Genomic DNA, 27,643 nt, shown 5'->3' with positions numbered 1-27,643 from the left:
TATAGTTGAGTAGGGTTGTTTTTTAGTCTTCTTATTTCTATTTTAGTTGTTCACTATTAAACTGCGCGGATGCTTGGATGTGTGTTATATTTTATTACTGTTATTGTTCCGGCCGTGTTAATTGAGGTATATGTGGCCCAGAGGGCGATGTAGAAAGTTCCAGATTGTCCGCCGTACAGGTAGATGTTGCCAAAATTTCTTCGGATAGGGACTTCTCCGGGGCGTGACAATTTATTTGGTATAAGAGCCCAGGTATACGATCCTTTGTTTTCGTATTTTGGATATTTGGGATAACCTGATACCAAGTTATTTGGAATCAGAGCGCCAGGTTGGCGATATTTGTTTGATTTTCGTGTTACGGATTTTCGAGATTTATCTGATACCAATTTATTGGTATCAGAGCGGGTTATGATACTTGCTTTTGGTGTTCTGAATTTTTGGGTTAGCCCAAGTTTGTGAGTCAAACTGGGTAGTTATTTCGGATTGCACGGATTTCCATTATGTTATGTTTCGAATTTCTGTTTCAGATTTATATGGATCTGGTGATTTTCTTATTCAAAATTTTGAGGTCAATTTGGGGACTGGACAGCGATGGAACATCTCCAGACAGCAAATAGGTATGATGTTATTTTATAATTGTTATACTTGTAGTAATATCTGTGGTATAACTTAACAGATATAAGGAGATCTACATAAATATGCTGATTATGTATATCTATGTGGTGTATACTTGTCCAGTTATGATTATTGTGGGTGTCTAGTAGATTATACCCTAGTGGTTAGGCATACGTGTCTGATTGTTTATTTGGAGGTATCTTATCGATTTAATCTGAGTTGTGATATGTGCAGATGTGTTCGGTGTAATATTTGAGGTGTATTGTCGATTATACCTATGCTGATTTATGCACACGGGTTCGGTATGTATTGTTGGAGGTATCACACTGATTTATACCTGTGTTATGAGTGTGTTGGGTGTGTACTAAATGGAGGATTATATCGATCATACTTATGTTGTGTGTGCACATGTGCTTGTGTATTGTTAGTAGCATCATGATGATTCTACCTATGTTGAGTGTAGGATGTGGAGTGCCTACATTACATCATTTGTTGTGTTATCCTGTCAACTAATTCTCCTATTGGTGGGTGACCGCCCCACTACGATGTTAAGAGAGTTGACAATAGATTTGATTTGCTTACTAGGTTGTTATACCTTTGGCTAGCCACAATGATATGTGGTAAAGTGATCTTGTACAGTCTCTAGTTGGATAGTTAGATGTCTTGGTCACTGATGGATTGTTGGTGGTGGAACGTTGCTCCCACCTATTGTGGATTGTTTGTAGCGGAGTATTGCCCCCATATATATATTGTAGATACATATTACAGATTTAGTTGTGGTGGAGCGTTGCTCCCACATATTGAGGATTTCTTGTGATAGAGCGTTGCCCCCACATATGTGGTATTTCCTGTGATGGAGCGTTGCTCTCACACTGGAGGATCTATTGTTAGTGATTAGATTTCAGATTTATTGTCAGAGATCTTATGGTTAGGAATGTCTTTAGTACGGACATTGTGAGTTCTTGATTTTACCATTAGAGCTTGCGGAGCTTTAGATGTTTTCAGGGACTCGATGATTTCTGGTATTTCTAGGATGTTTGGATTGGTTTCCATTGTCTTTGTTGACGATGTTGTGGTCTATTTCGGATCTGGTCTATTTCGGATCTGGGGTGAGTCACGTACACCATCTTTGCATAGTTCTAGAGATGTTTCGACGAGAACATCTATATGTGAAGATCAGTAGTGCGTATTTGGATTGTCTTATGTGAGATGTTTGGGACACACGGTCACCAGTAGGAGTATACCGTGGTTCCACAGGAGATAGAGGTTGTTACCGTTGGGAGCAGCCGAAATCAGTGTAGGAGATCCGCAGTCCTTGGGACTGGCAGGATATTACAGACCTTTCGTCGAGGGTTTCTCCCGCATAGCTATGTCGCTGACACGCCTGACCCGGATAGGTGTGAAGTTCACTTGGACAGAGGACTGCAAGACCAGCTTTCAGGAGCTAAAGTGGAGATTAGTGTCGATTTCGATTTTAGTTTTTACCTTCTGGAGAGGATGACTTCATATATTACACCAACGCTTCTATACAGGGTTTGGCCGCTATTTTGATGCAGCACGGTAGAGTATTCTCATATGCTTCTCGATAGTTGAAGGAGCATGAGAAGAACTACCCAATTCATGATCTGGAGTTGGCCGCTATTATTTTTGCCTTGAAGATTTAGCGGCATTATCTATTCGGTATTACCTTTGAGATTCTCACGGATCACAGAGTCTCAAATATATTTCCACCTAGAAGAAACTTAATCTCCGATAAAGGAGATGGATGGAATTCTTGAAGGATTATGACTGTACCATTAGCTATCACCTAGGGAAAGTTGTTGTGGTTGCCGATGCACTCAGCAAGAAGTCCTGAGGGACTTTAGCTTGCCACCGAATAGTAGTCACAGATTTGGTTCAGGGTTTTGCTGAGTTAGGCCTTCAGGAATAAGGACAGACAGAGTAAGGTATTCTGGTTACCATGGTTGCTCAGTTGTCGATCAGGACGAGGATCCGAGAGGCCCAGGCTGGTGATCAACATTTACAGTCCATTGGCAGCCGGATAGCTTCCGGGCAGCAGACTGAGTTTCCCCGAGATGAAGCGGGTATTATATACTTCCGAGGCAGATTATGCGTACCTCAGTCTCACCCAATTTTGTCGGAGCTACTTCAGGAGGCTCATCGCTCTCGATTTGCGATCCACCCAGGCGGGACCTGCATGCATCGAGATTTGAGGCGTTCCTACTGGTGGAACGGTATGAAGAAAGACATCGCAGAATTTGTAGCTAGATGTCTTGTCTGTCAGCAGGTGAAGGCCGAGCATCAGGGACCTGCCGACTTACTTCAGCGGATTCCTATTCCTGAGTGGAAATGGGAACATATTACTATAGACCTTATGGTAGGTTTGCCGAGGACACAACGGGGTCATGACGCGATTTGGGTAATCGATGATCGATTAACCAAATCCATGCATTTCTTAGTAATCCGGAAGGCTGATTCTCTGGATCGATTAGCAGATCTGTATTGCCGGGAGATCATCATATTACATGGTGTTCCTATGAGTATTATTTCGGATAGAGACCTCCGGTTCACGTCTCGTTTCTGGTAGAGTCTGCAGCAGGCCTTGGGCACTCAGCTCCGATTTAGTACAGCTTTCCATCCGCAGATAGATGGATAGTCAGAGCGGACCATTTAGACTCTAGAGGGCTTACTGAGGTCATGTGTATTGGATTTTGGAGACAGTTGGGAGGACCATTTGCCATTGGTAGAGTTCGCCGACAACAACAACTTTCATTCGGCTATCCAGATGGCACCGTTTGAAGCGTTGTATGTTAGGTCTTGTCAGACACCCACTCTCTGGGAAGAGGTTGGGGAGGCTAGTTGTTGGGACCTCATAGAGCTCAGCATGAGGCAGAGTTGGTCCGTACTATCAGATGGAGGATGTCAGAGGGGCAGGACCGCCAGAAGAATTATGCTGACTGGAGTTGGAGACCCTTAGAGTTCTCTACAAGCGACCATGTATTTCTGCGAGCTTCACCCACGAAAGGGGTGAAGAGATTTGACCTCAGAGATAAGCTAGCTCCACGATATATTGGACCTTTTCAAATCTTGGAGAGAATTGGAGCAGTAGCTTATTGTCTGACGCTAGCATCAGCTCTGCTAAGCGTGCACAACGTATTCCACGTATCTATGCTGAGGAGATACGTACCCGACCAGACGCATGTGCTGACAGATATCTCAGTTCCTATTCAGCCTGACGTCACTTATGAAGAGGTTTCGGTACGGATTCTGGACCGGAAAGAGCGTCAGTTGTGGAACAAGACTATCCGGCTGGTTAAAGTCGGATGTCAGCATCATTCCGACGAGGAGGCTACCTTGGAGCTCGAGGATACTATCCGAGCTCGATATCCCCATCTTTTCACATGAGGTGTGTGAGTTATTTTCCGTTCAGTATTAATACTCTTTACCTGTTGTTAGTACTTACTGATGATAGATAACGAAATTTGGGGACCAAATTTTTATTAGTGGGGGAGAATGTAAAATACCGGAAAAGGGCAGATAATGATAAGGAAAATTTTTTGAAATTTTTGGAAATTTTTTTAGAAATTTTCGGAGCTCGTATGGATGATTTAACGAGGATAAAAACAGGACCCGGAAAAGCCTGTTTAGGCTACCCAATTTAAGCAAGGAAATGTTTGATTTCCCATATTATTTCCTTTCCTTTTCTTTTTTATTTTTTATTTTCTTTTTCTTTCTTCTGTTTCTCTTCCCCCGCGTGCCCAATCCTCACCCGACGCTGGCCAACGAGCGCCACCCGATCCTCCCTTGCGCCGACTGTCGACAACACTGTCACCGATGACAAGGGTAGACTCTTGAGTCCTCTTCTCTGGATTTTTTTTCTCCGATCAGTTGTCGCGAAAACAAAGGCGTGCCCTAGCTGCAATCTTGAAAGTAAGGCATCATGTTCGTTTGGTTGTTGAGATGTTTGTGTGGTCTTTTCTCTTGATCCGATCAGTGAGGTGAGGTTCTATTTTTATGGAGTTGGAATTGTTTACAGTGTTCTTGGTGCCGGCAGCAACCCATTCATCAGTGAGGAGGAATTTCCAAAGAGGTCTTGCTGTGATGCTGGAAGTGTAGTCGTAACATGAAGTAAGACTTGTTGTGGGGTTGCTCTTGATTCTGGCAGCAACCATCTGGTTGTGGATCACAGTAGTAGTTTGGTGAAAAGAATGTAAGGTGCTCAGGTTATTTTGGAAGTTTGGTTACCAAATTGTAAATAATTTCTTGAGTTTCATTTTGATACAGACAATGAAGTGCAGGTTATTTATTGAGTTCCAACAGTTAATCCTATTCCAGCAGCGACATCCCTAGTAGTAGATTATTATTAGGGGCTGTGAGATTGAGGTAAGATATTTAATTGGGTTGAATTAGGTATGAGTTGGATTGAGTAATTGGCTGTTTATGTGCTGATTAGGGTTTTTGCCCTGATTTAGGGTTAGCGATTTTATTTAGCTATTTATGAGAAATTTAGCTAAATAAAATAAGTATATATATTGGTGACACAAGACTTTGACGCAAGACGGGCATCTCGACGTCGGATTGGACCGGATACGACCTTTTCTTATTGGAGGCAGGTACTTTGACTTTATGTCATTCGATATGCATAATAATATTTTTAACATATAGCAATGATTGTGTTTCTCATTTGCTTCGGTTGATCACTACCCAATCTGATACATGCTTGTTTGTTTATTTGATATGCACATCATGTTAGTACTTATCTGATTATATATGTTTATAGGGGTAGTGACATAACCATGATATATATTATGTTCAGGACCTAGGGTTTTTCATATCCTATCTAATCTATGTACCTTTGATTTGATTCATTGTTCTATGGTACATATTTTATATTTATACATGGATATTGCTATGCTGGTCAGTATTGTGTCATACTTAGTGTCATGCACCATTCGCATAATTGCATGCTGTGCGATAGTCTGCTCCATTATTGTTGAGCACATCGCCAGTTTCATCTCTATCGGTGCTCCGTTGGTCCGCTCATGGATAGCATGACGCAGCGTGGTAGCACGTCAGTTTGGCTCTATCGGTGCTCCGTTGGTCTGCTCATGGGTAGTGTGACGCAAGGTGGTAGCACGTCAGGGATCTCTCCCCGTCATGGTGTACCAGGAGATGAGAGCATTGCGCTCCCCCATTAATGATTTGGGATAGGAGGATAGGTGTACTCCGACAGCATCCCGTCCACTCGGTCACTCATCAGGAGCAGTGACGTCAGAGTGCACGGTTGTCACAGCCCTACACACTCGGTCTCATCATTGTGTGTGAGCTGGCTGACTGGCGTCAGAGGTGACCATGACATTGACATCATATGCATGATGCATTTATTGCTTGTGTTTACTGCATTTACTTGCTGCATTTATATGGACGCATATGATTGACATGCATACAGGATTTATGACACTCTCGGTCTGACGACCCTATTGTACTTATACTTTGGTCCTAGTTAGTATAGTTCTCTCCTGTTTGTTTCAATTACATTTATCCTTCTTGTATCAGGAGACTGTATGCATGATTAGTGCTAGTTGTTATTTTCTTTATTATGAATATCAGTTGATACCCGCTGAGTGTTGGACTCACACCCTCCTCCGTTACTATTTTCAGGTTGATGCTGTCCGGAGAGTTCCAGTCGCTAGTCCCCTGAAGACCCAGAGTTATTTGATCTTTTTGTTATGTCTCTTATTGCACTATTTGGACTTGTATTAGTTTACCTTATAGATACTGTCGAAGAGCTTATTTGGATTTGTTTTACTACACACCTGCCTAGACGGCAGAAGAGGTAAGTTGATTTTATCGTCGGATTTGAGCTTTATGAGTGTAGTGGAGTAGGGTTGTTTTTGAATTTTCTTATTACTATTTTAGTTGTTCACTATTAAACTGCGTGGATGCTTGGATGTGTTATATTTTATTACTGTTATTGTTCCGACCGTATTGGCCGAGGTATATGTGGCCCAGAGGGCGATGTAGAAAGTTCCAGATTGTCCGCCGTACAGGGGAGATGTTACCGAAATTTCTTCGGACAAGGACTTCTCAGGGGCGTGACACTTATAAAACAAGATTCAGTGGCATGGTCGTAATGCACCAACCCAGAAGGATTCAACCATCGCCCATGATGAGTTGTTATCAATTGATTTTCTCATATAAAAGGTTTAAGTTCAAGACTGAGTTCACTTCAAACCTATGTGAATAAAATTGGTGTACTTAGGTGAAAATTCAAACCGGAAGGTATTTTCACTAAAAGTTCATTGCAACCAAGCCTCAGGACAAGTCTCTGTTTTTCGACCAAAATAATTTGAATTAGTAGGGGATTGTTGAGTTTTGAGTTTAATTCAAATTATTTCTTTGCTTATTGTAATGCATAGATGTATGCATTTAGTCTCACATTGCTAAGCAAAGAAAGGTTGGAAGGCCTTATATATGGAGTTCTTCCATCCTTGCTTAGCAATGTTAAGGGGACCTACACGCATGCCCGGGCCGAGCCCAAATCAGGTGGTTTCGGGGGGTTCGAGTCGGAAATCCATAAACCGGGCGCGACGCACGCGATCATCGCGCGCATGGGGTGCAAATCCCCAGCTCGTGGGCCTCGCGCTTGCAGGCGGTCTGGTTTGTTTTTGCCAGTCTATGGTTTAGTCTGGTTCTGTCCCGAGTGTGAGAAAGCGCACTTGGGTTTGGTCCGCGCGTGAGGAAGCGGCGCATCTGCCCGTGCATAAGGAAGCTGCGCACCTGCCCGCGCGTGAAGGATGTGACGCACCCGCGCGTCAGGAAGCGGAAGCAACGCACGCTTTGCTTCGTGCACTGCTTCAGAGTGTATAAATACACTGCCTCTGATCTTGGTTCAAAACACACCGAAGCAGTCTGCTTTCTCTCCTTCCCTCTCTCTATCTTCTTCCTTACCGAGAGTTTGTCCTGAGACTTGGTTTTTAGCGATCTGAGGTTGAGTCCGAGTGCGCCGTTCGTCTTGGAGTGCACCTACAGACGACGCGAGTGGTTGTCGTATATTGGGAGGATTTTACCGGAGAGCCTTGCACCGTGGGCGGCAATAAATTCTCTAAAGACAGTCGGCACGCCGACGCTTCAATCAGAGATACATTTTTTCGACCACTTTTTTATTTACCTGTTTACTATATGCTTACTATTTTGGTATAATTTATTAATATATTAATGTTCTCTTTTTACAACACAATTATGCTGAGGGCAAACTTAATTCCTCAAGCTATCCTCTCTATTCCGAGCTCTCCCCTCTAGCTCAGCAAGCCACAAGACACTGACTATCACCTATGTGGTTATGGGTCACAAGCAAAAGTGGCCCATGATCATCATTTTTGGAATTAATAACTATTACTGACCAAATGAATAACATTAACTGGATTAATGGTTATAGATGAAAAATGATACTATTTATCCAGAGATCATGATGACGATCTATGTAGGTTTCTCTCCTCTCTAACACCTATAAATACCTAGGTACGAATACAAAATTGCCTCTCTAGCCCTCTATGGTATTCTCTTTATTTTTGGCTTCCATGACACCCTATAACATTAATGAGATTAATGGTTATTAGGTAGGGAGTAATGTCTAAAGATGAAAAAATGATCCATATAAAAAATGATTAATTAAGTTAGATAATATTAAGTCTGGAATGATCGGTCTGATCCTATAAAAATTTTTCATCGGTCACCAGGATAAATCGGTAAGTACTCGCAGCAGGCAACACAGGAGTCCAACATCCTTTAGGTGCGTGTTCCATTTGGTGAAAAAATTCTTATAAATTCATCATAGATGGGGTTCGAACCGTGGATGTCTGGGTAACAACCTAAATGTCCTGTACACCATAGATCCATATGTTCCTTAAGATAGTGGTCATGATCTTCTTCTCTCTCCTCACACCTATAAACACTTGGATATAAATTTTGACCTCAAGAGCTGACATAATTGGTACTTATATGTGATGTTACTATAATACATCATGAAATTGATTTCCAACAGGTATAAAATACATCATGGGTCACCTGACCTCCTATAAAGATCACTGTATTAGGTGAATCTTTATGATTTTACTTTCCTTTCAGATCGTATGAATATTGAAGAGGCCCGATGTGAGGATTATCACATTATTATTACTACATTAGGCACAAATTTTGAGTCAACACTCTCTATCTCTGACAATTCTCTTTGGTTTTTTGCTTCTACCACTCCTAAGTGACTTGGGTATAGCCGCACCAACTCCAAGGCACCTTGTGCCAACGCCAATGCATCTGAGTTCTGGTCCCCCTAAAACCCCTGTTTGCAAATCTCGCACACGTACCGATCCGATTCCATCAACGTCCTCAGGGACACCACCTCTACTTCAGGACCTATTTTTTAATAAAAAATATAATTTAATTAATTAATCAACAATTAAACTCTCACAAACTGAATATAATTGATTAATTATTTTAGTATCAGGAGTGTCAACCGGCGGCTCTTTTTCTCAGCTGCATTTTAGGATGGTAGAGTGGTGGCACCGCCCCAGAGTGATTGCGGAAGGGCAGGGCAGTGGAGGACTAAACCGGTCCGTTCAGTAAACTAATTTGCAATGTGCAAAGAAGGCAGAGCCCACACAATGGGGGCAAATAGAAAGACACGGTAGCAAAGAAATAAAATGACATAAATATCATGATCAGTTCGATCACTATTGCAATCTCTTGCAATAAATCCTCCATAGTCGAGTTTGTCTTTCTTAACTTATCTTACCAGATCCATATGACTAAATTGATTCATTTTATTTTAATATTATTTATTTTTACCCCACCACTGAATAAGTTTTTTCAACAATGAAACATGAGAAAATAATATTTCATATTTTAAAATAAATAAAATAGTGGATGACTTTTAAAATTATTTGACACACTATATTATGTGATAATAAGGTGAAATTGCTCGCCCCCAGCGTTCCCATCGCACCCGACCCAAGACCATCACGAGGAAGGTAAATCATAACATCCTGAGCGAGCATGTGGCAGGTGGAGTGAGTTGCACAGGGACCGGGGATTTATACCCCGACTACCCCGAGTTTCGACCCCGCGACCTCATGTGACAAACATCCCACCACATACCAACTCGGATGACCTATTAGGTCATTTGACACACTATATTAGAAATAAGATATAAATGTAAATTATATTATAGATAAATTTTATATTTCTGAATATCTAATGTAATGACTTTTTATTATATAAGAATATATAATTTATTATATTAAATTCAATTTCACCCCCAACTCTAATCCCTAAATTCTGTCATCCAACTCAATAACAGATTACCGCATCAGCAATCTCCATCATTTAGATATCATTTTTCCTACTCTTCCCCATTCCTTCAATTCAAATAATCGTAGATTGTGACTTAGTCTCTATCTATACATCTCCCCTTTACTCGCTCTCATACCATTCATTCCAAACTCTATTAAATTGTAATGCCTCTTAACGTTTTAGTGTATGAATTTACATGACTGCTATGTTTTCTATTTGTATAGAAGAGAGAGTCATCGTTGAATTATAATGTAAATACCCAACTAAAAGGTTGTGGATGCTCAAGTGTACAATTGTAGATTGTGATGATCCTTTTCTTTATCTCTTGAATACAAATTATTATTTTACAAGGGGCAGGGTAACGTAGGGGGAAAAGTCACTTGGAAATAGGATTTTGAGGTTGTCAGTCTGCAGAGATTGGATTCCTCTCCTCGTCGATCTCAATAACTAAAAGGCGATCTGGATCGAGGCCCTTCGGTCCCTGAGCGTAGAGTGTCGGGAGATAGGCCTTATATGCTGGTAGATAACGGGATACGAAGTCGAAAACCTGCAAGCATTTTTCATGTCCTGGTATTTTAATAATAACCAAAGAGCGATTTGATATGCAAAATAATAAATACTGTGAAAACACTCGGTGAACGAAAGATTACAGCAGCCTAAAACTGATTGGAAAGGGAAGGTTCACAAAAAAAGAAATGAAATTTTTATATAGCCAACAAATCTTAATTAACGCATGTCTCTGCATTACATTTTATGGAAGATCAATATGATTGTAGAACTGCAAAAGCTGATGATGCAAAACAAAAAAATTGAAAATCCATGCATAGTATGAATGAGCATCCAAATCATTAGACAACAGGATGTGATGCTGAATTACCTTCAGTTGCACATGCCAAGATTTTGCCTCCTGATTCTGTATCACCTATGCTTTCAGCCTCTTTTCAAATTCTTATTTTATTCCTAATTGACTTGCAAATTCACTATTTGTCACATTTGCATATATTTTGGTTTTAGTAAAATCACCCTATCAAATGATGAACCCTGCCCATAATGACTAGTCATGGCTGGTCCCAAGCCCGGATAAAGGGAGAGAATTATGTTAGATTATCAACTAGCGCTAAAACTATGACAAATATTCAATGAATGAACCTATTAAACTATTGTACTAATGCTAGATTGTTCCCCGAAAGGACTGCGTTGTAGGATCCAAACGTCTCGGCAAAGACTGCTACATATCCAGAACTCGAGTGTACTGCAAAATATACAAGAGTTTCAGGATCCGATTATAACCTATAGGCAAGCACCGCTACATCTCAACTTGGGTGTAGTGTTAAATAGATAAAAGTTCTCACATCATATGTTGGATAAGAATAAATATGATAGGAAAACTAATTATTTAAGATTTGGAACATAGAACATAGGAACTCTCACTGTAAATCAATAGAGGTAGTAGATACGATGATTAGAAAAAGAATTAATATTTTATATGTACAAGAGATAACATGGGTAAAAAGGCAAAAGATGATAGAGAACTCTAATTTTAAGTTATGGTACATTGGAAAAAAGTAAAGTAAGAAATGAAATGGGTATTATTGGAGATAGTTTGTTAAAGGATGAAGTTGTACAAGTAGTTAAAAAAAAAAGGATAAAATTATAGTCTTAAGATAATAGTGACGAAGGAAACTATGAACATAATTAACGTATATGCACCTCAAGTAGGATTAGATAAAACTACTAAATCAAGGTTTTAGGACGACTTAGATGAAATATTATAAAATATTCCACCAAATGAAATGATTTTAATAGGAGGTGATCTAAATGAACATGTCGGAGTGAAAAATGAGAAGTATAAGGGGGTACTTGGAAGTTATGGGTTTGCAGAAAGGAAGAAAATTAGTTTATCAAATTTGTGCAAAGACATTGGGATGTCGTGACTCGCATTATTCGATATATCAAGGGTGCACCAGGAAAGGGTCTTTTATATGAAGACAAAGGACATACTCAAGTTGTGGGGTATTCTGATGCAGATTGGACAGGATCTCCCTCTGATAGAAGATCTACTTCTGAGTTCTGTATTTTTGTCGGAGGTAACCTTGTTTCTTAGAAAAGCAAAAAGCAGAATGTTGTAGCAAGGTTCAGTGCAGAAGCAGAATATCGAACTATGACTATAGCTAGTCAAGAACTTATATGGCTAAAACAGTTGCTTCAGGAACTAAGGTTTGAAAAGGTTACACAAATGTCACTCATATGTGACAACCAGGCCGCCATACATATTGTCTCAAATCCAGTCTTCCATGAGAGGACAAAGCATATTGAAGTTGACTGTCACTTTGTCAGAGAGAAAGTCATATCTGGAGAAATATCTACTAGTTTTGTCAATTCATATGATCAACTAGCAGATATATTCACTAAGTCACTGAGAGGTCCCCGAATTGATTACATATGTAACAAGCTTGGTGCATATGATCTATATTCTCCAGCTTGAGGGGGAGTGTTAGCCTAACCCGTGGTATCCAATACATGGGGTTTTATTTTAACAGTCTCAAAAGGGGTCACTAACATAGCATGAAAATGGAGGATACCCCCTCTAAATCCATATCGCTTACGGTGCTTTATTTAAAAAAATGTGTTTAACACTAATTTAAGAAAATAGAAGTTATTTTACAATGTAGGAAACAGAGTTCCTCTTGTTAGCTTCCAGAGTTCATCATCTCTCCTAAACTTCAGAGGATGACCTAAGGTCTGAAGATCGAACTCCCTATCCATCTGTGACCTTAAAGGTTTGCCTGAGGTCTCGAGATAGAGTTTTATCACTCCAAAACCTCAAAGGTTCCCCGAGGCCATGAGATCAAGTTCTCTTTTCTCTTCGAGATCTTGACGGTTCACCCAAAATCTCAAAATCATGTTTTAGTCCTATCTCTCCTAGACCTCAGAGGTCCAACTGAGGTATTTATGTCTCCTTCCCTTATCTCTCCCCGATCTCAGAGGTTCACCAAAGATCTCAGAATAGAGTTGGAGTTCCATCTCTTCCGGACCTCAGAGATTTGTCTAAGATCTCGGGGTCAAGTTCTATTATCTCTCAAGCCTGAAAGATTTGCCTAAGGTCATGAAACTGAGCTCCAATATCTGTCCCAATAATAAAGGAAAAGTCTCAGAATCAAGCTCCTTTATCTCTCCACCAAACCAAAAGTTCGCCCAAGGTCTCAAGATCGAGTTCCAATTACATCTCTTTTTGACCACAAAGGTCCACTCATGGTCTTGATATAAAGCTTTATTATCTCTCTCAGATCTAAAAGCTCCACCCAAGGTCTCAGGATCAAGCTCCCTTATCTCTCTTGTCTTTAGAGGTTTATCCAAGGTCTCCAAACTGAGTTCGAGTTCCATCTCTCCTAGACCTCAAACATTCGCACAAGGTCTCTAGATTGAGCACCCTTATCACTCTCAACCTCAGAGATCCACACAAGTTCTTAAGATTGAGTTTGAGATCTCTCTCTTCTAGACCTCAAAGGCCCAAAGCCTCAAGATCGAGTTCTCTTATCTCTCCACGACCTCAAAGATTTCACCCAATATCTCAGGATCGAGATTTGTCTCCCAAACCTAAACCTCAAATGTTTGCTCAATACCTCAGCATCAAAACTCTCTTATCTCCCTAACCTCACCAACCTCAGATTAAGCATCCCCTCTGTCAATCTAATGCAACTACTATTAGATATTACATGATGGTTAAGCAAAGCCACGAAGGAAAATTCAAATTTACGAGTGCTTAAATAAAAGTTAAGGACAACTAAATTTGAAATTAATGGCACCCAAGTCAATGCTTAAGTGGGAATCTAAAATCAATAATACCACTTAGACTGATCAACAAACATCTGATTAAGATGGGACTTGACTGTATACCTCAACTTGGCCTTTGAGGGGGCTAGTGATGCCCCATGATTATGACCATTCTCCACGTCTACATGGTTCTACCCTAGGGCAACATATCACTTACACATATAAAGACCTAGGATCAAAAGACCAACTTCTCCTAGGAGGTCAATAGGTCAACTGATGGAACTAAGCCTTTATATCATGTTCGGACTTTCTGCTGGACCATTAATTTTCGCAAATGCAACAACATAGAAGTCCTCGAGAAGATTAAGCATCCCCTTTGTCAATCTGACACAACTACTATCAGACATTACATGATGGTTAAGCAAAGCCACGGAGGAAAATTCAAGATTATGAGTGCTTAAATCAACGTTAAAGGCACCTAAATTTGAAATTAATGGCACCCAAGTCAATGCTTAAGTGGCCATCTAAATTCAATAATACCACTTAGGCGAATCAATATACATGCAGTTAAGATGGATACCACTTGAGTTGACTGTATACCTCAACTCGACTTTAAGGGGGCTAGTGATGCCCCGTGATTATGATCATGCATATGTCAATAAGCTATGTCTACGAGGTCCTACTCTAGGTCAACATATCGATTATATAAAAACCTAGGACCAAAAGACCGACTTCTCCTAGAGGTTCATAGGTCAACTGGCCTAGGTCAGTATGTCGACACTTATGAAGATCTAGATGAAGTCTCCAAGTTATACTAAGGACTAGTTCAGTCCAACTCCCTACTCAGAACCTAGTTTCAAAGTTCTCTATACAACTCAATCTCTCGAGCTCTCCAGCCTACTCAATCTCCTAAGAATCTCATCCGCGCATTCTCCCAAGCTCTCCCCTTGATGTTTTTTTCCCAAAGCCTTCCATCGAGTTCTCTGTTTAGTAACAGTCCAAGGTAAACATGGCCCACGGTCTTAGCAACGGTCTTTCCATTCTATGATTGTCATATCTAGCCAGTAATAGGCAAGCAACTATAGCCACCATAATTAAATGAAACATTAAATCAGAATCGATAACGGAAACAACTAAAATAATGGCAGAATGGCTTCTCTTTTTCCAAAGATTGTGGTGATCTTCATAAGTTTCTCTCTCCCCTCGTACCAATAAATACTCAGGTATGTGCATAGGAATCTCTTCTTCTCATAATTTCTACTCTGCTTTCACTTGTACTACAGCCAAGGGACTTAAGTATCTAACTCACAATTTCGACTCTGCTTTCACTTGTACCACACCCAAGAAACTTTATCGAAAGGGCATTGCTAAACAACTATAACCCTCTCTAACATTTGCTCTAATGTACACAAGTCAAGCACGTCGTCCAAATCGGATGGCGCTGTGCAAGTTGGAGTGCATCCCCACCTCAGCATCCACCTTAACAACAGATCCCCACATTATCACTATCACCTCGACACCAAACTCGTTAGCATATTTTCGTATTATCAATGCACTTATACATCAAATACGTTTACGTGAATTATAGTTTTTATATTAAATATTTTTATATATTCCTTTTTGTGATGCAACTTCGCCATTAGAGAATAAACTTCATCATGATCAGCCCTAACCTAGATAAAGGAGAGTTGCATTAGATTACTAGCAGCGTAAAATATAGACAAATATTATGTATAGATCCATCAAACTATTGCACTACTATTAGATTGTTCCATGGAAATAATTACAAGGTCCGTCCGACTATAACGTCTCAGTAAAAGAACTTGAATGTAGCATCAAATATGCAAGAATTCTTGCATTTTATGTTGGAAAAACATTATAGGAATATGAATTGACTTAGATTTGGAACATAGAATGTAAGAATACTTACTAACAAATCAATAGAGGAAGTAATATGATGATTAGAAGAAAAATTAATATTATGTTTATAAGAGATAAAATTGATAGGAAAAAGACAAAGATGACAAAAAAAAAACTAAGTTTTAATTTACCTAACATATGAAAAAGTAAAAGAAAGAGTAAGTTTGTAGATAGTTTATTTAGACACAAATTAATAGTAGTTACGAAAAGAGATAGGATTGTAGCTTTCAAGATAGTGGTGGCACACGAACTATTAATATAATTAATATATATGTACCTCAAGTAGGATTAGATGATGTCGTCAAACATAAGTTTTGAGAAGACCTAGATAAGCTAGTAAAAAAAAATTATATATAAGATGCATAATTAATAATCATAGTTTTGAAATAAAAAATTATATTGGATTTTATGATAACATATAAATTTGTAATAACTAATATATTTTTCAAAAACGAGAGAAGTACCTAATTATGTTTAAAGTGAGAACAACAAGTTTCAAATTTACCTTCTTATGGTCAAGAAAAGGGATAGAAAATTTATAAAATTACAAGATCATCCCTAAAGAAAACTATCCCTAAAGAAAACTAACCCTTAACAGATATTTTTGGTATTATATATGTGCCCCAAATAAAGTATGAAGAAAAATGTGCATAGCTTATAGGAACATATGATGGAAGTTAAAGAATAGAAAACAAAATAACTTTAAAGGGAGGATATGAGCACAAGGATTAGAAGAAATATATACCGATTCAAATACGGCATAAGATTAGATGACATCAAATTTAAAAATGGTGACCAAAAAATACACAATGAGTCAAGAGGATGGTCACCACCAAATCAAGAAATTTGATGGTAAAATGAGAAAGTATAAGAAAAATTGAAAAAAAAAAATGAACGACTTATGAGTTATTGTACATAATGAAGAAAACTTTAAAAAGTATATAGTAATTAAGAAGAGACTAAGAAAGTACTCGATGAAGTCAACAATAAAGCTTACTAATGCTTATATCAACAACTTAACACAAAAGAAAGTGAAAGGGGCATCTATAGGATAGCTTAAGTGAGAGAAAAAAATAAAAGATCTTACCCAAGATGAATGTTATTGGGTAATAATAAAAGGTGAGGAAATAAAAGAGCAATGAGAAAGATATTTTCATTAACTTTTTAATAAAGAATTAAATAATCAACTTAACTTACGAAATTTTAGATTAGAGATATATAGAAATTTAAATTTTTATTACAAAATTCAAATTCTCGAAGTAGAATAAAAGTTAAATGAGATGCAAAATGAAAAAGTGATTACACTAAATGATATTCTAATATAACGGATAAAATAGTTGATTAATAATGGGTAAGTACTCTATTAGTCTCTCATATAGAAATAAAGAAAATGTACAAAATTGTGTGAATTATAAAGACATTAAACTTATAGATCATACAATTAAATTTTGGCGGCAAAGAGTGATAGGACAAATATTAAAAAGGAAGACTAAGGTAACCAAAAATTAATTTGGATTTATGCTTGAAAGATTAACGATAGAAGTTATACATCTCTATACACACTTGACAACTAATTAAAAATATCGGAAAAAGATGTAAAATTTACATATGATATTCATTAACTTAAAAAAAAATTTAGCAGAGTCAAAATTATGTGGTGAACTTTAGATAAGAAAGGTGTTAATGTAATATATATTGAGATAATTAAGGATATGTATGAAGATATAATAATAAAAGTAAATATGCAAGACAATTAACTAAAGCATTTCATATAAAAATAAGGTTATAACCAAGATCAACTTTAAGTTCATATCTTTTTATATTAGTCAGGGGTAAAGTCATTAGATAGAGACACATCTAAGACACATTAAAATGGTTCGTGTTATTTGCGAATGACATTATTTTGGTCGATGAAACATGTGAAGAAATAAATTTAAAAAAAAAATATTAGGCTTAGTAAAATAAAAACAGAATATATAGAATCTAAGTTTAGTGGTATTGGACATAGTAAGGCAATTGTTAAGATAGTAGATGACAAAGAAATATAAGTAGGATGGTTGAAATGGAAAAGAGTATCAAATGTTCTTTGTGATCATATGGTATCTCCAAAACTTAAAGAGATGTTTTACAAAACAACAATTAAACAATACTAGGCTATGAAGTGAGAACACGAACAGAAAATGAGAATCACAAAGATGACGATCTTAAGGTAGATTCGCGAGCATATGAGGATGGACAAATAACTAATAAGAACATTCGAGAGACAATTAACTTGGCATTTATTGAGAAAACCTCTAAAAGATGCATTTAAGATTATATGGATATATATGTAGTGCCAATAAATGTCTCAGTTAGTCAATGTGAGGCCAAAACAAATACGCACATTAATCAAGAAAGGAGACCAAAATAGACTTGGTTAATAATGATAAAATAGGATAAAACTCATTTAAATTATATAGTTAAGGATATAGTGTAAGATCGAAAAGCATTAGAGGGGTGAATAGCGCTCCTGACTTTTTCACATTTTCGTAACACAGTCGAGAGTACACAGCGGAAAAAAAAGAGTTAAGCGAAGAACAAATAAGACAATAACTAACACGTTTTTACTTGATTTGGAGCTTGTGATAACTCCAACTCCAAGGCTCGTGATCGTCGATCGCTTTCGTTGAACAACTCACTAATAGCTCAAAGAATTACAAAAGAGATCTTATTATGGAACCGGAGCGGAAGACCCGAACAAATGCAAGCGGAATCGGAGCAGAAGACCGGGGCCAAAAAGTCAACAAAATGTTGACTTTTCAATCCGAGAGCACGGACCCCAAGGAGAGCCCGGGGGTGCCTTGTTTCGGCATGATCTGGGCGCTTGGAACTAATTCAGGCGCCCGGGCCAGAAAAACTATCCAAATGCAACGTGGCGCATCCCGTTGCGACGAAATAAAAGTTTATCCCCCTCCAAGCGCGTGAAACCCTTCTAAGAATCCGACCAGGGCTATAAATACAGCTCTCGTCCCAGAAGGTCAGAACAACACTTGTAATTGATTCCTCTTTAGTTTTGCTCTGTAATTACATGCTTCAACGGCTATAAGAGACTTCTCTGCATGAAGGAGATTGTTTAGTGAGCTTCAACTTCCTTGGATTAGTAATCCCTTGATTGCAAACCAAGTAACCGTTTTGTGCCATTTTTTTTCAGTCTCTTTTTTTTTTAGGCAAGTGTTAGACTAATAAAGTTATAAAGTTCGACAAGGGATTTTGTGTTTTTTTACTGTGCAAGCTATTCGCCCCTCTAGCCGGTCGCCAAGGGACCAACACATTGTCCATCTCCGAGCGCCCGAACCCGTCCGGGCACATGTTAATCAATAAACTTGCATCATCTCAGCTCCTACTAGTCAATCGTTCGGTTCCTTCCCGAGTGCCTGGACCTCCGAGCGCCCTAACCTTCAGGCACCTGGACTGGGTGCGGGTGCCTGGAGCCCTTTTTTCAGCCACATAATTTCCTACATCGCAAGGTTAGCATAACAAACAATAATATGGAAATAAAATATTTGACAGTAACTGTCTGGTTCTAACTTTCTTATTTCCCATGAAACCCTAAATCGACGTCTATTGTTCTCTCAACGGAGGGCGCGTCCTCACCTGCCTCTCAAGAGAGTTTACCTCATGTCAAACTGGTCTTCCAGACCGTTTCAACTTTTGCTCAGCATCCGAGACTTCAGGACTTTCCGCTAGACGTCCGATACCCGACTCGTCCAATCTTTCGGCTAGTGTCCACAACTTCCAGGACTTTCACCTACTGTCCTCGACTAGTAGGATTTTTCGCCTGATATCCTCAACTTGCTAAGACTTTTGCCCAATCCCTCGGACCAAGACTTCCTTGCCTAGCCGCAACCAGCTTTCCACCTGCCTAGTATTCACTAGGACTTTTATCTTGTCTAAGTTCACTTAGGACTTTCCTGCACACTCAGTCAAACTTATTAGAACGACAATAACACTTAACTTTGAGCCTTTGCCATTATCAAAACTTGGATTCGATCATCTGGTGCTTCCTGCACCAATATATAATAAAGGATTGAACGCAATATGTAAAATAATCCATACAAATTACCCCACTTAGTAGTATAAAGGTTTAATTGTTATTATTGTTTATTCTTTTTTGTGATGCAAAATATCCACAAATATAGAAATTAATTAAATTGTAACCATAAACTATGTTAATTTTTACTAAAATGCATTTAATTAGATCTTTTTTATTTTATTTGCATTAGTTTTTTTTTTGTTATATTTGAATGTTAGTTATACTTGCATGTTGAGACACAATGATAGTTTTCTCTGAAACTTATTATTATTTATAATTCATTATCACTCATATGCATAAACATCAATTTAATGCTAAATAACTATTCCAGCAAAAAGCTTTTTGTCACCATGAATGCTCAATAATTTTTTCAGCCTAACACTCAAACCATATTGATTCTTTTTTCAACTCTAGTCATTATGTTCTATTAATAATAAAATAACATGATTATCAAAAAGATATTTATACTTTTTAAAAGCATTTGCTATTTTGCTCAAAGTGTTTTGGTTAAGTAGTGGAACAAGAAAACAAAACCAAGAGAAGGATGACTCACCTCTTCATCAGACATGCCTGATTTCCCATCTTCCTTCATGGCCACCTCTGCCTAAAATCCACAAGAAAGAAGAGAATTAAAGATCTAATATGAAAACAAGAATACTAAAGTAACTAGACTGAAATATGTAAGATAAAGAGATTAGACCATATTAAACAATATGAGCAGTTTTTTCTTTTATCAGAATGTAGTAACCTGTAGTCGCCACTGGTATACACAATTGGGGTCCTTAATCTTGATGATGATCCAAGCTTCAACAAACTTGTCCCATGCATCATAGTAAGCTTTGAGGTTTTCATTTACCACTTGGAGCTAAAAACCAGCAGTTTCAAATTAATAAATAGCAAAAGAAGAAGCAAATCACATTCTTTCTTAGTTGTTTGAGGTCTCCCCTCTTATCACTGTATTAATCTCAAAATGTTGTTTTTGGGCCTTGGCTTGACCATGAAAAAAAGACAATAAGAAAGAGAAAAATAAATAAATAGAATGCAAGTGCATTCACTAAAGAACTTGCCTGTGGATCAACTGCATTTACTACATCATTTGGAAGTGGTTTGAATCCAAGCATCCAACCTTCAAATAGAATGACCTAGAGGAAAAGAAAAACAAAAATAAGTAACTTCACATCATTATATCTAGGATGGAGCAAGTATTAAATGTTTCGGAATTTAAGAAAGTATACTTCTAAAGGCCCTTCCACCTCAGGCCATGTTGAAGGGTCAGCCCTATCACCCCTCCCTCCATAAGCTGACTATGTGAATAAAGTACTGCAATGGTAATTAACATATAGAAAAATGGAAAATATTAAAAAGGAGTAAATTAAGATGATAAGTGTACCTTGTCATACCGTGGTAGTTTCATCTTTGTACCTGAATAGTTATTCAACAAGCACAACTTTTATATAATGGAACTGATAACAGTTTGCTCAGATCTATATCAGATAATAGAATCCCTACAGATGAATTTAGTAATAGAACAATACCATTCTTTGTCAATTTCTTTAAGGATGTAAGAGTATCAATGGAGAATTGGATGTCATGGCTTCCTGCATTCCCACGGAACTGAAAAAAAAATGTTAAATGATCACTTCACCATGTAGCATCTAAAAACTTGAAAGGGAGACCACGATTGCACGCAAGATTGAATATGCAGTCCAATATGGGGGATAACGACCCTTTTTGAGCACCTCTAATAGAGCATTGCTGGGATTTTGATTCCTTAGTTTTGCCTAAATATACAACTAATAATCAGTTGTGAAAGTGAGGACGAGAAAGAAGGATAGGAGAGTACATACAAAATGTCGGTATGTGTACCTGCTCCTCAGCAGTCAGATAGAAGTCATCAATTGATAAAGTTGCAGATCTCCTGCATTCCATTAGAACTTGCTTCAATTAACAAAGTATAGGTTGCAAGTGTAAATGAATTTAAGGACAGTGGCATACTTCCCAGATTTCCGAAAAAGGTAATCGAGTGCAAAAACAAGGGTAGTTTTTCCACTGCCTTGAGGAGCACTGACGCCAATCTGCAAAGGAACAAAAAAAACTGAGAAATTGTGCACCCATAAAAGACAAAGAAACAGAAGACAACACACAAATAAGTGTATTTTCTTTCTAACAGTTATTTTTAATGCTGGATAAAGTACGTCTCTAATATTAGTGAAGAATGGAGTGACGATTTGCGGTATACCACGAGTGGAGGGACATCGACGTCATCGCCGAACGTGAGTCGGTGGCTCTTGAGCTGTTCTTGGCACCAAAGGAACACCGGCACATAGTAGTGGTAGATCCTGGCTCTCTCGGGAGGCGATAGGCTGAGGTCATCGAATCGGAACAATTGGCAAAGGTGCATCCCGGGTGTGATCCAGTTGTCGATGGACTCTGCCACCGTCTCAGCAGTGAAGCCTAACTGCTTCATCAGAGGACCTGCGCATATAAAGTCGAAGAGGTCACTGAAAGAGGAGACGAGCGTAGGAGATGCTGGTAATGTGGAGCGCAAAGCCGTTCCTCCCCGCACAGTGAGTGCTAGACAACCACCGATGAATGATGGAAAACCTGCACGAGAAAGAGGGGATAATATGTTGAAAGGATCAGATGAGGAGAAGTTGAAATAGATTTGATGCAAACCTGAGAGAGAAGGTTGGGGAAATCGAAGACGCGATGATTTGAAGGTAATGGCCTGAGAGGAAAGGAAAGGTGCTAGTGGAGGCGGCGAAGGGGAAGGGCGATGAGAGATGGCGGTGAGAAGGCCCATGGTTGCCACTGCCACACCACAAGGAAAGGAAGGGGACGATGAGAGGCTGCTTGCCTTGCCACCGCTCTATCCGAATCGCCAAACTGTGCTCCTCATCTCATCTGTTTTGTTTTTGCTTCTTTGGAATATATTACGGCTAACAAGGTGCACATCATTGTCAACGAGCCAAATCCTTCCCTTCGATGATGGCTTTTATTGTTCAAAAAGGCAAAGCGTTCGCTCAGTGTCCGGTTAAATCGGTCTCACGATCAATACTGCAGAAATAAATATGTGAGGGTGTTTTTTTAATCTTCAGTATTTTGTCCAAGATTGACCTGGTTCGATGATGGCTATTTCATTTTATATCTGTAGAATCGATATTAAGAAATCATTAATTAAATTAATGTAACCGATTTATATTAGTTATAATTTTATTACAAAATCATTTTTTTTAAAAAAAAATAATATTATATTTTAATTATATTTTTCATCTTAAATATATTCTTATTATCTTTTTTTAAGTACAATACAAATTCAATTACTAGTGCAATAGCTCTTAAATTTCTGTTACATATTTGATCTATTCAATTAACTAATTTTAAAAAAAATATATTACGATGAACAAAGTATTCATATATTTATTTTTTAAAATGAAGAAAGAATATTTATATAGAAATTGAGCACATACTTAACTATAACTTAATTATAAAATAGAATATTATCTGGATACACAAATCGTTAGATATGTATATAACAAAAACATTTTTCACCGGTAACTTAGCATAGTGACTTAGCAAATAAAAATAAGGGAGGGACAATCCAAACTCCCACATTAATTAAACCCATCCTATTTTCTAAATATATCCAGCAATAATTTTTTTAATCATAAAATTTTCTAAATAAATCTCATAATATTTCTATTTTACCCTTTCTAAAAATCTTAAAAACCCTAAAAGAAATATAGCGTCAAAAATATACATCTCCAACTTTCCTTCCTCTCTGTCATTTATGTTAGTGCAGTTCAAACCTAAATTTGATAAATGACAAATAGATTAAAGTTAGGTGTAGTGTGATTTAATCTTATTACCAAGTGTGCAGAGCTTAACAGATTTGGAGGACCTGACACTAGGCTAAAATCTAGCTAGGTCTTGGACCTGATAGTTGACGTAGAAGTCCAGATAGGTCAAGAAGTGACCGATATCTAGTAGAAATTCCAGCTAGGTCCGCGGGATCTGATAGTTGATCAAAGTATAGTTGGGTCTACGAACCTGACAACTAGTGGGAAAACCTGGTGAATTAAAGGCAAGTCAAGCGATTCTGCAGATTAAGTAAGGTAAGTCACTGAAAGTGAGTATTCCAATAAAGTTGAATCTCAATTAGGGATTTTAGGCGTTGGTCTAATTTAGGTTCATTTTAGATATCTAAACTAACACCATGACTAGATTTTTGTCTTGGACAGACAAGATCTAATTAATAATGTTATTTTATTATTGTGCTAATTTTTGCATGTTACACTTTTTTTTTACTAACACATTTTGCAAAACTAGAGTAACAAAATCAGCCTCGAATGAATAGTATCTCATGCGCCTCAAAGCTGACTAGAGGCGCCTCGGAGCAAACTTGGAGGCGCCCTGGACCCGTTAGAGGCACCCTCAAGGAGATAAAGTTTGTGTTGCGAGGAGGCGCCCTGGAGTGCACTGGAGGCACCCTTGATGCGTGCTTGGAGGCACCCTCAAATGGATAATGGCTAAGGCATCATCAACGATAAGAGATCGAACTTTAGGGGATAAACTTCAAGGTTGGAGGCACCTCAAGTGGCATTAGAGGTGCCTCAAATGCTCTATAAAAGAGTTGTTTGGCCAAGCATTCAACACAACTGATATACAATCCTTCTACGTGATCATTCGACATTCCAACTAGTCCAACTTCATGCTACTACGACACTACTACTTCAGATCATTGTCGATAGACCAACACCGACACACACACATAAGCATGTTCTGACTCTACAACTTCAAGTGTTTGTAACGATTTAGTATTGCTGTATTTCTTTTGTACTTGCAAAAGGAAAGTATAGGTTATTACACTTTCCTAATTTTCGTACTTATACTCGATTCTCTCTTCCTGTGGTTTTGGAAGAGGTTTATAGTGGATTATCCGTCGATACGGTCTGAGGGATCATGAATCTTGGAGTAGGAATCACCGAAGGCTCCGAACCAAGTAACTCCTTGTATCTATTTTTTCTTTGGCCTTTTAATTCCACTGCACTTTGAATTTAATTTTTAAAAGACAAGTTTTTAATACATGTGATTCCACCCCCCCCCCCCTTCCTCTCATGTGCCTCGATCCTATAGTTTCTTTAGTGCACTGATTATGTAACTCGATTTCTAGCAACACCATCAAACAACGGTGCTCTAATTTTATAAGTACTAGCTCGTTCAGCCTTCCATTGTGTTCTGCATTATCATTACATAGTAAATTTTTATTTTTGTTAGATTTGTGTCTAGTTTTCATTTATAAGTGTAGAAACTTAACTTAAATATGATATCTTTTACACGAAAAGACATTAGGGTATTAGGTTATTGAAATTACAAAATGTAAACAGAGATATGATGAAAATCTCGAATTTTAATCACACATCGTTCGATCCTAGTCTGCCGAACACATTGATGCTTGTTTGGTTACCATCAGTCGAATGCACTAGCATATGTTTGGCCATGGTCCATCAAACACAACAAAATATGTTCGATCGATGACCACCGAACGTAACCGAATGTGTTCGGTTTTGTTTACAGAATGAAACACAAAATGTTCTGCCTTTAGAAGCTGAACACTAACGGATTTATTCGGTTGTGTTTTTCCTAACACATTGCGTTTTATTTAGCTTTGATTGGTCGAACGACTCTATTTCCTTTCAATAACATATGTTGGTTGTATATCTAATTCACTTGTTTCTTTTGTAAAGTAAAAATGTTGAAGACATTTTCAAGGAGGAATAAACATTACTTCTGAAAGAAAGTGTCGAGAAGAGAGACTTACACGAGATGTACAATTATCACAAGAAGAGGTACAATCATCACAAGTACCCCCAAGAAGAGGTACCACCACAAGTACCATAACAAGAAGATATGCATGAAGAGGTACCTCCACAAGAAAATGTACCTTCAGGAATGAATGAGTGTGAAGAAGAGCAAACTCTCGTTAGAGGGAACAATGAAGATGATGAAATATTGCATGAACCATTTCTAGGTAGTCCACATGATGCATCACTGTTATGGGGTTTTAAAACACACATAACGTCAAAAATTTGATCTGGTGAAGAGCGAAATGTACTCAAATGTCTATGTCACACAACTAAATTATCGCAATGGGACCTCGAATCAGGAGTAGTCCAAACGTAGAGGAGTCTCTTGGATACATTTTGATGTTATTTAATATTATATGTATACATTTTGAACTTTATGTAGTTTTTGGGATTATTAATATAGCTTTTGTACGTTTAATATTATTTTAACAATATGAGTACGTTTGTTGCAAAGAATTATGATTTAGAGTTTGTTATTTTGGATTTTAAAATTGTTTCTTCACTAGTCATGATGTTGAGTTCATTTTTTGGAGCCATAGTTGCTATTATTTTCATCATCTTTGATGGAAAAAATGTTAGAGTGTATACTGAAAGCATAAGCTTTTGTAGATATTTATTTTGAATAAAGAATCACATTTGGTCAAATTATCTACATTTATTTGTAGTTGTTCAATTAATTTATATTGTACATAACATAGTATGTGGTGTCACATACAGAATATAATGTTATCAGTACCTTATAAATTATAAATAGTAGCTCACGACCAAGATGGAAAGAAACAAACCATTAGAAGGTCGTAGTGGAATTAGGAATTAGTTTATCTTAACTATATAATTACACTAGTACACTAAGAGTGTATTGAGTAGGACCATTAGAGGTCGTTTCTTTTATACTGACTTTATAAAGGAACAAAGACCTCAGTTATTATGGAAGTGTGTGCTCTTAATCCTAATATAATAACAAACACATATATTTGATATTTATTTCTTTAATTTATCAATGGGTGAGATTTAGTTCGATAAATCAATAAGCCCGATAAGTTGGGAAATGATATCACTTATAGTGTGTGTTGTTGATTATAGAAGGAAAATGTGTCCTAGTGATCTAGGTTGATAATGTCCCCAAGAGGAGCTCATAAGGATTGTCATGTTAAACCCTGCAAGTGGACTTAGTCCGACATGACAATAAGGTTGAGTGGTACTACTCTTGGATTAAGATATTAATTAAAATGAGTTGTCAGTAACTCACTTAATTAGTGGACATTCGACATCTTAAACACAGGGAGACTAACACACTCATAATAAGAAGGAGCCCAAAATATAATTTGGGATTAGTACAGTAGTTCAATAATAGTTCTCTAGTGGAATGAATTACTATTGATAAAATTAAGTTGTGTGTTCGGGGCGAACACGGGATGCTTAATTTTATCGGGAGACCAAAACCAATTCCTCCTCTCGGTCCCTATCGTAGCCTCTTATTTATAGAGTACTATACCCACCTATACTCACCTATACCCACCTTCATACCCATGTTATAGGGGTCGGCCAAGCTAGCTTGGGGACCAAGCTAGGGCCAGCCAAGCCTTGGTCCATGGGTGGCCGGCCCTAGCTTGAACCCAAGTCTAGGTGGCCGGCCATTATAAATACAAAAGGAATTTTAATTTTAAATTTTTTCTTATGTGGAATACATGATTTAAAAGAGAGTTTAAAAATTAAAATATTTCCTTTTATAATATTCTACAAAAGATTAAGAGAAGAGTTAAATCTCTTTCCTTATTTGTAGATTAAAAGGTTGATTTTAATTTTGGTAAAAACTTTACTTATTTATCATCCACATGTTGAAAAGTTAAATTTTAAAATTATAGAAATTTCCTTTTATAGCATCAATCATGAAGGGATTATTAAAGAGAAATTTTATTTTAAAATTTCTCCGGAAGCAAATTAGGAAGCTTTAATTTTTCTAGCGAAAAATTTCCTTGTTTGCTTATTTGTTGTGGCCGGCCATATAAACTAAGAAAAGGAATTTAATTTTAATTTATTAAATTTT

At 37.7% G+C, this 27,643-nt stretch overlaps 1 protein-coding gene across 1 annotated transcript; it reads right to left on the bottom strand.

Moving 5' to 3' along the window:
- Positions 1-10,199: 10,199 nt before the first annotated feature.
- On the bottom strand, positions 10,200-22,659 carry LOC121967426 (D-glycerate 3-kinase, chloroplastic-like). Its single transcript, XM_042517646.1, has 12 exons — positions 22,406-22,659; positions 21,969-22,333; positions 21,725-21,804; positions 21,596-21,647; positions 21,469-21,510; positions 21,265-21,343; positions 21,120-21,151; positions 20,965-21,033; positions 20,797-20,871; positions 20,478-20,594; positions 20,283-20,333; positions 10,200-10,510 (listed from the first exon to the last, which is right to left on the bottom strand). The coding sequence occupies exons 1-12, from the start codon at positions 22,530-22,532 to the stop codon at positions 10,367-10,369; spliced, it is 1,233 nt and encodes a 410-aa protein (XP_042373580.1). The 5' UTR covers positions 22,533-22,659; the 3' UTR covers positions 10,200-10,366.
- Positions 22,660-27,643: the final 4,984 nt, after the last annotated feature.

Source organism: Zingiber officinale, chromosome 1B (assembly GCF_018446385.1).
Source record: "Zingiber officinale cultivar Zhangliang chromosome 1B, Zo_v1.1, whole genome shotgun sequence".
NCBI classification, from domain to species: Eukaryota; Viridiplantae; Streptophyta; class Magnoliopsida; order Zingiberales; family Zingiberaceae; genus Zingiber; species Zingiber officinale.
Note: the sequence above shows the minus strand (reverse complement) of the source record. Positions and strands in the feature narration are given on the sequence as shown.

What these genes read in the sequence shown, in the direction of transcription:
- LOC121967426 (XM_042517646.1), bottom strand. Translation starts at nt 22,532, where the DNA reads ATGGGCCTTCTCACCGCCATCTCTCATCGCCCTTCCCCTTCGCCGCCT. An exon ending in TCCCCAACCTTCTCTCTCAG is followed by an intron (nt 22,334 to 22,405) that starts GTTTGCATCAAA and finishes TTTCTCGTGCAG; the next exon opens with GTTTTCCATCATTCATCGGT. An exon ending in AAAGAAATTGACAAAGAATG is followed by an intron (nt 21,152 to 21,264) that starts GTATTGTTCTAT and finishes ATAACTATTCAG; the next exon opens with GTACAAAGATGAAACTACCA.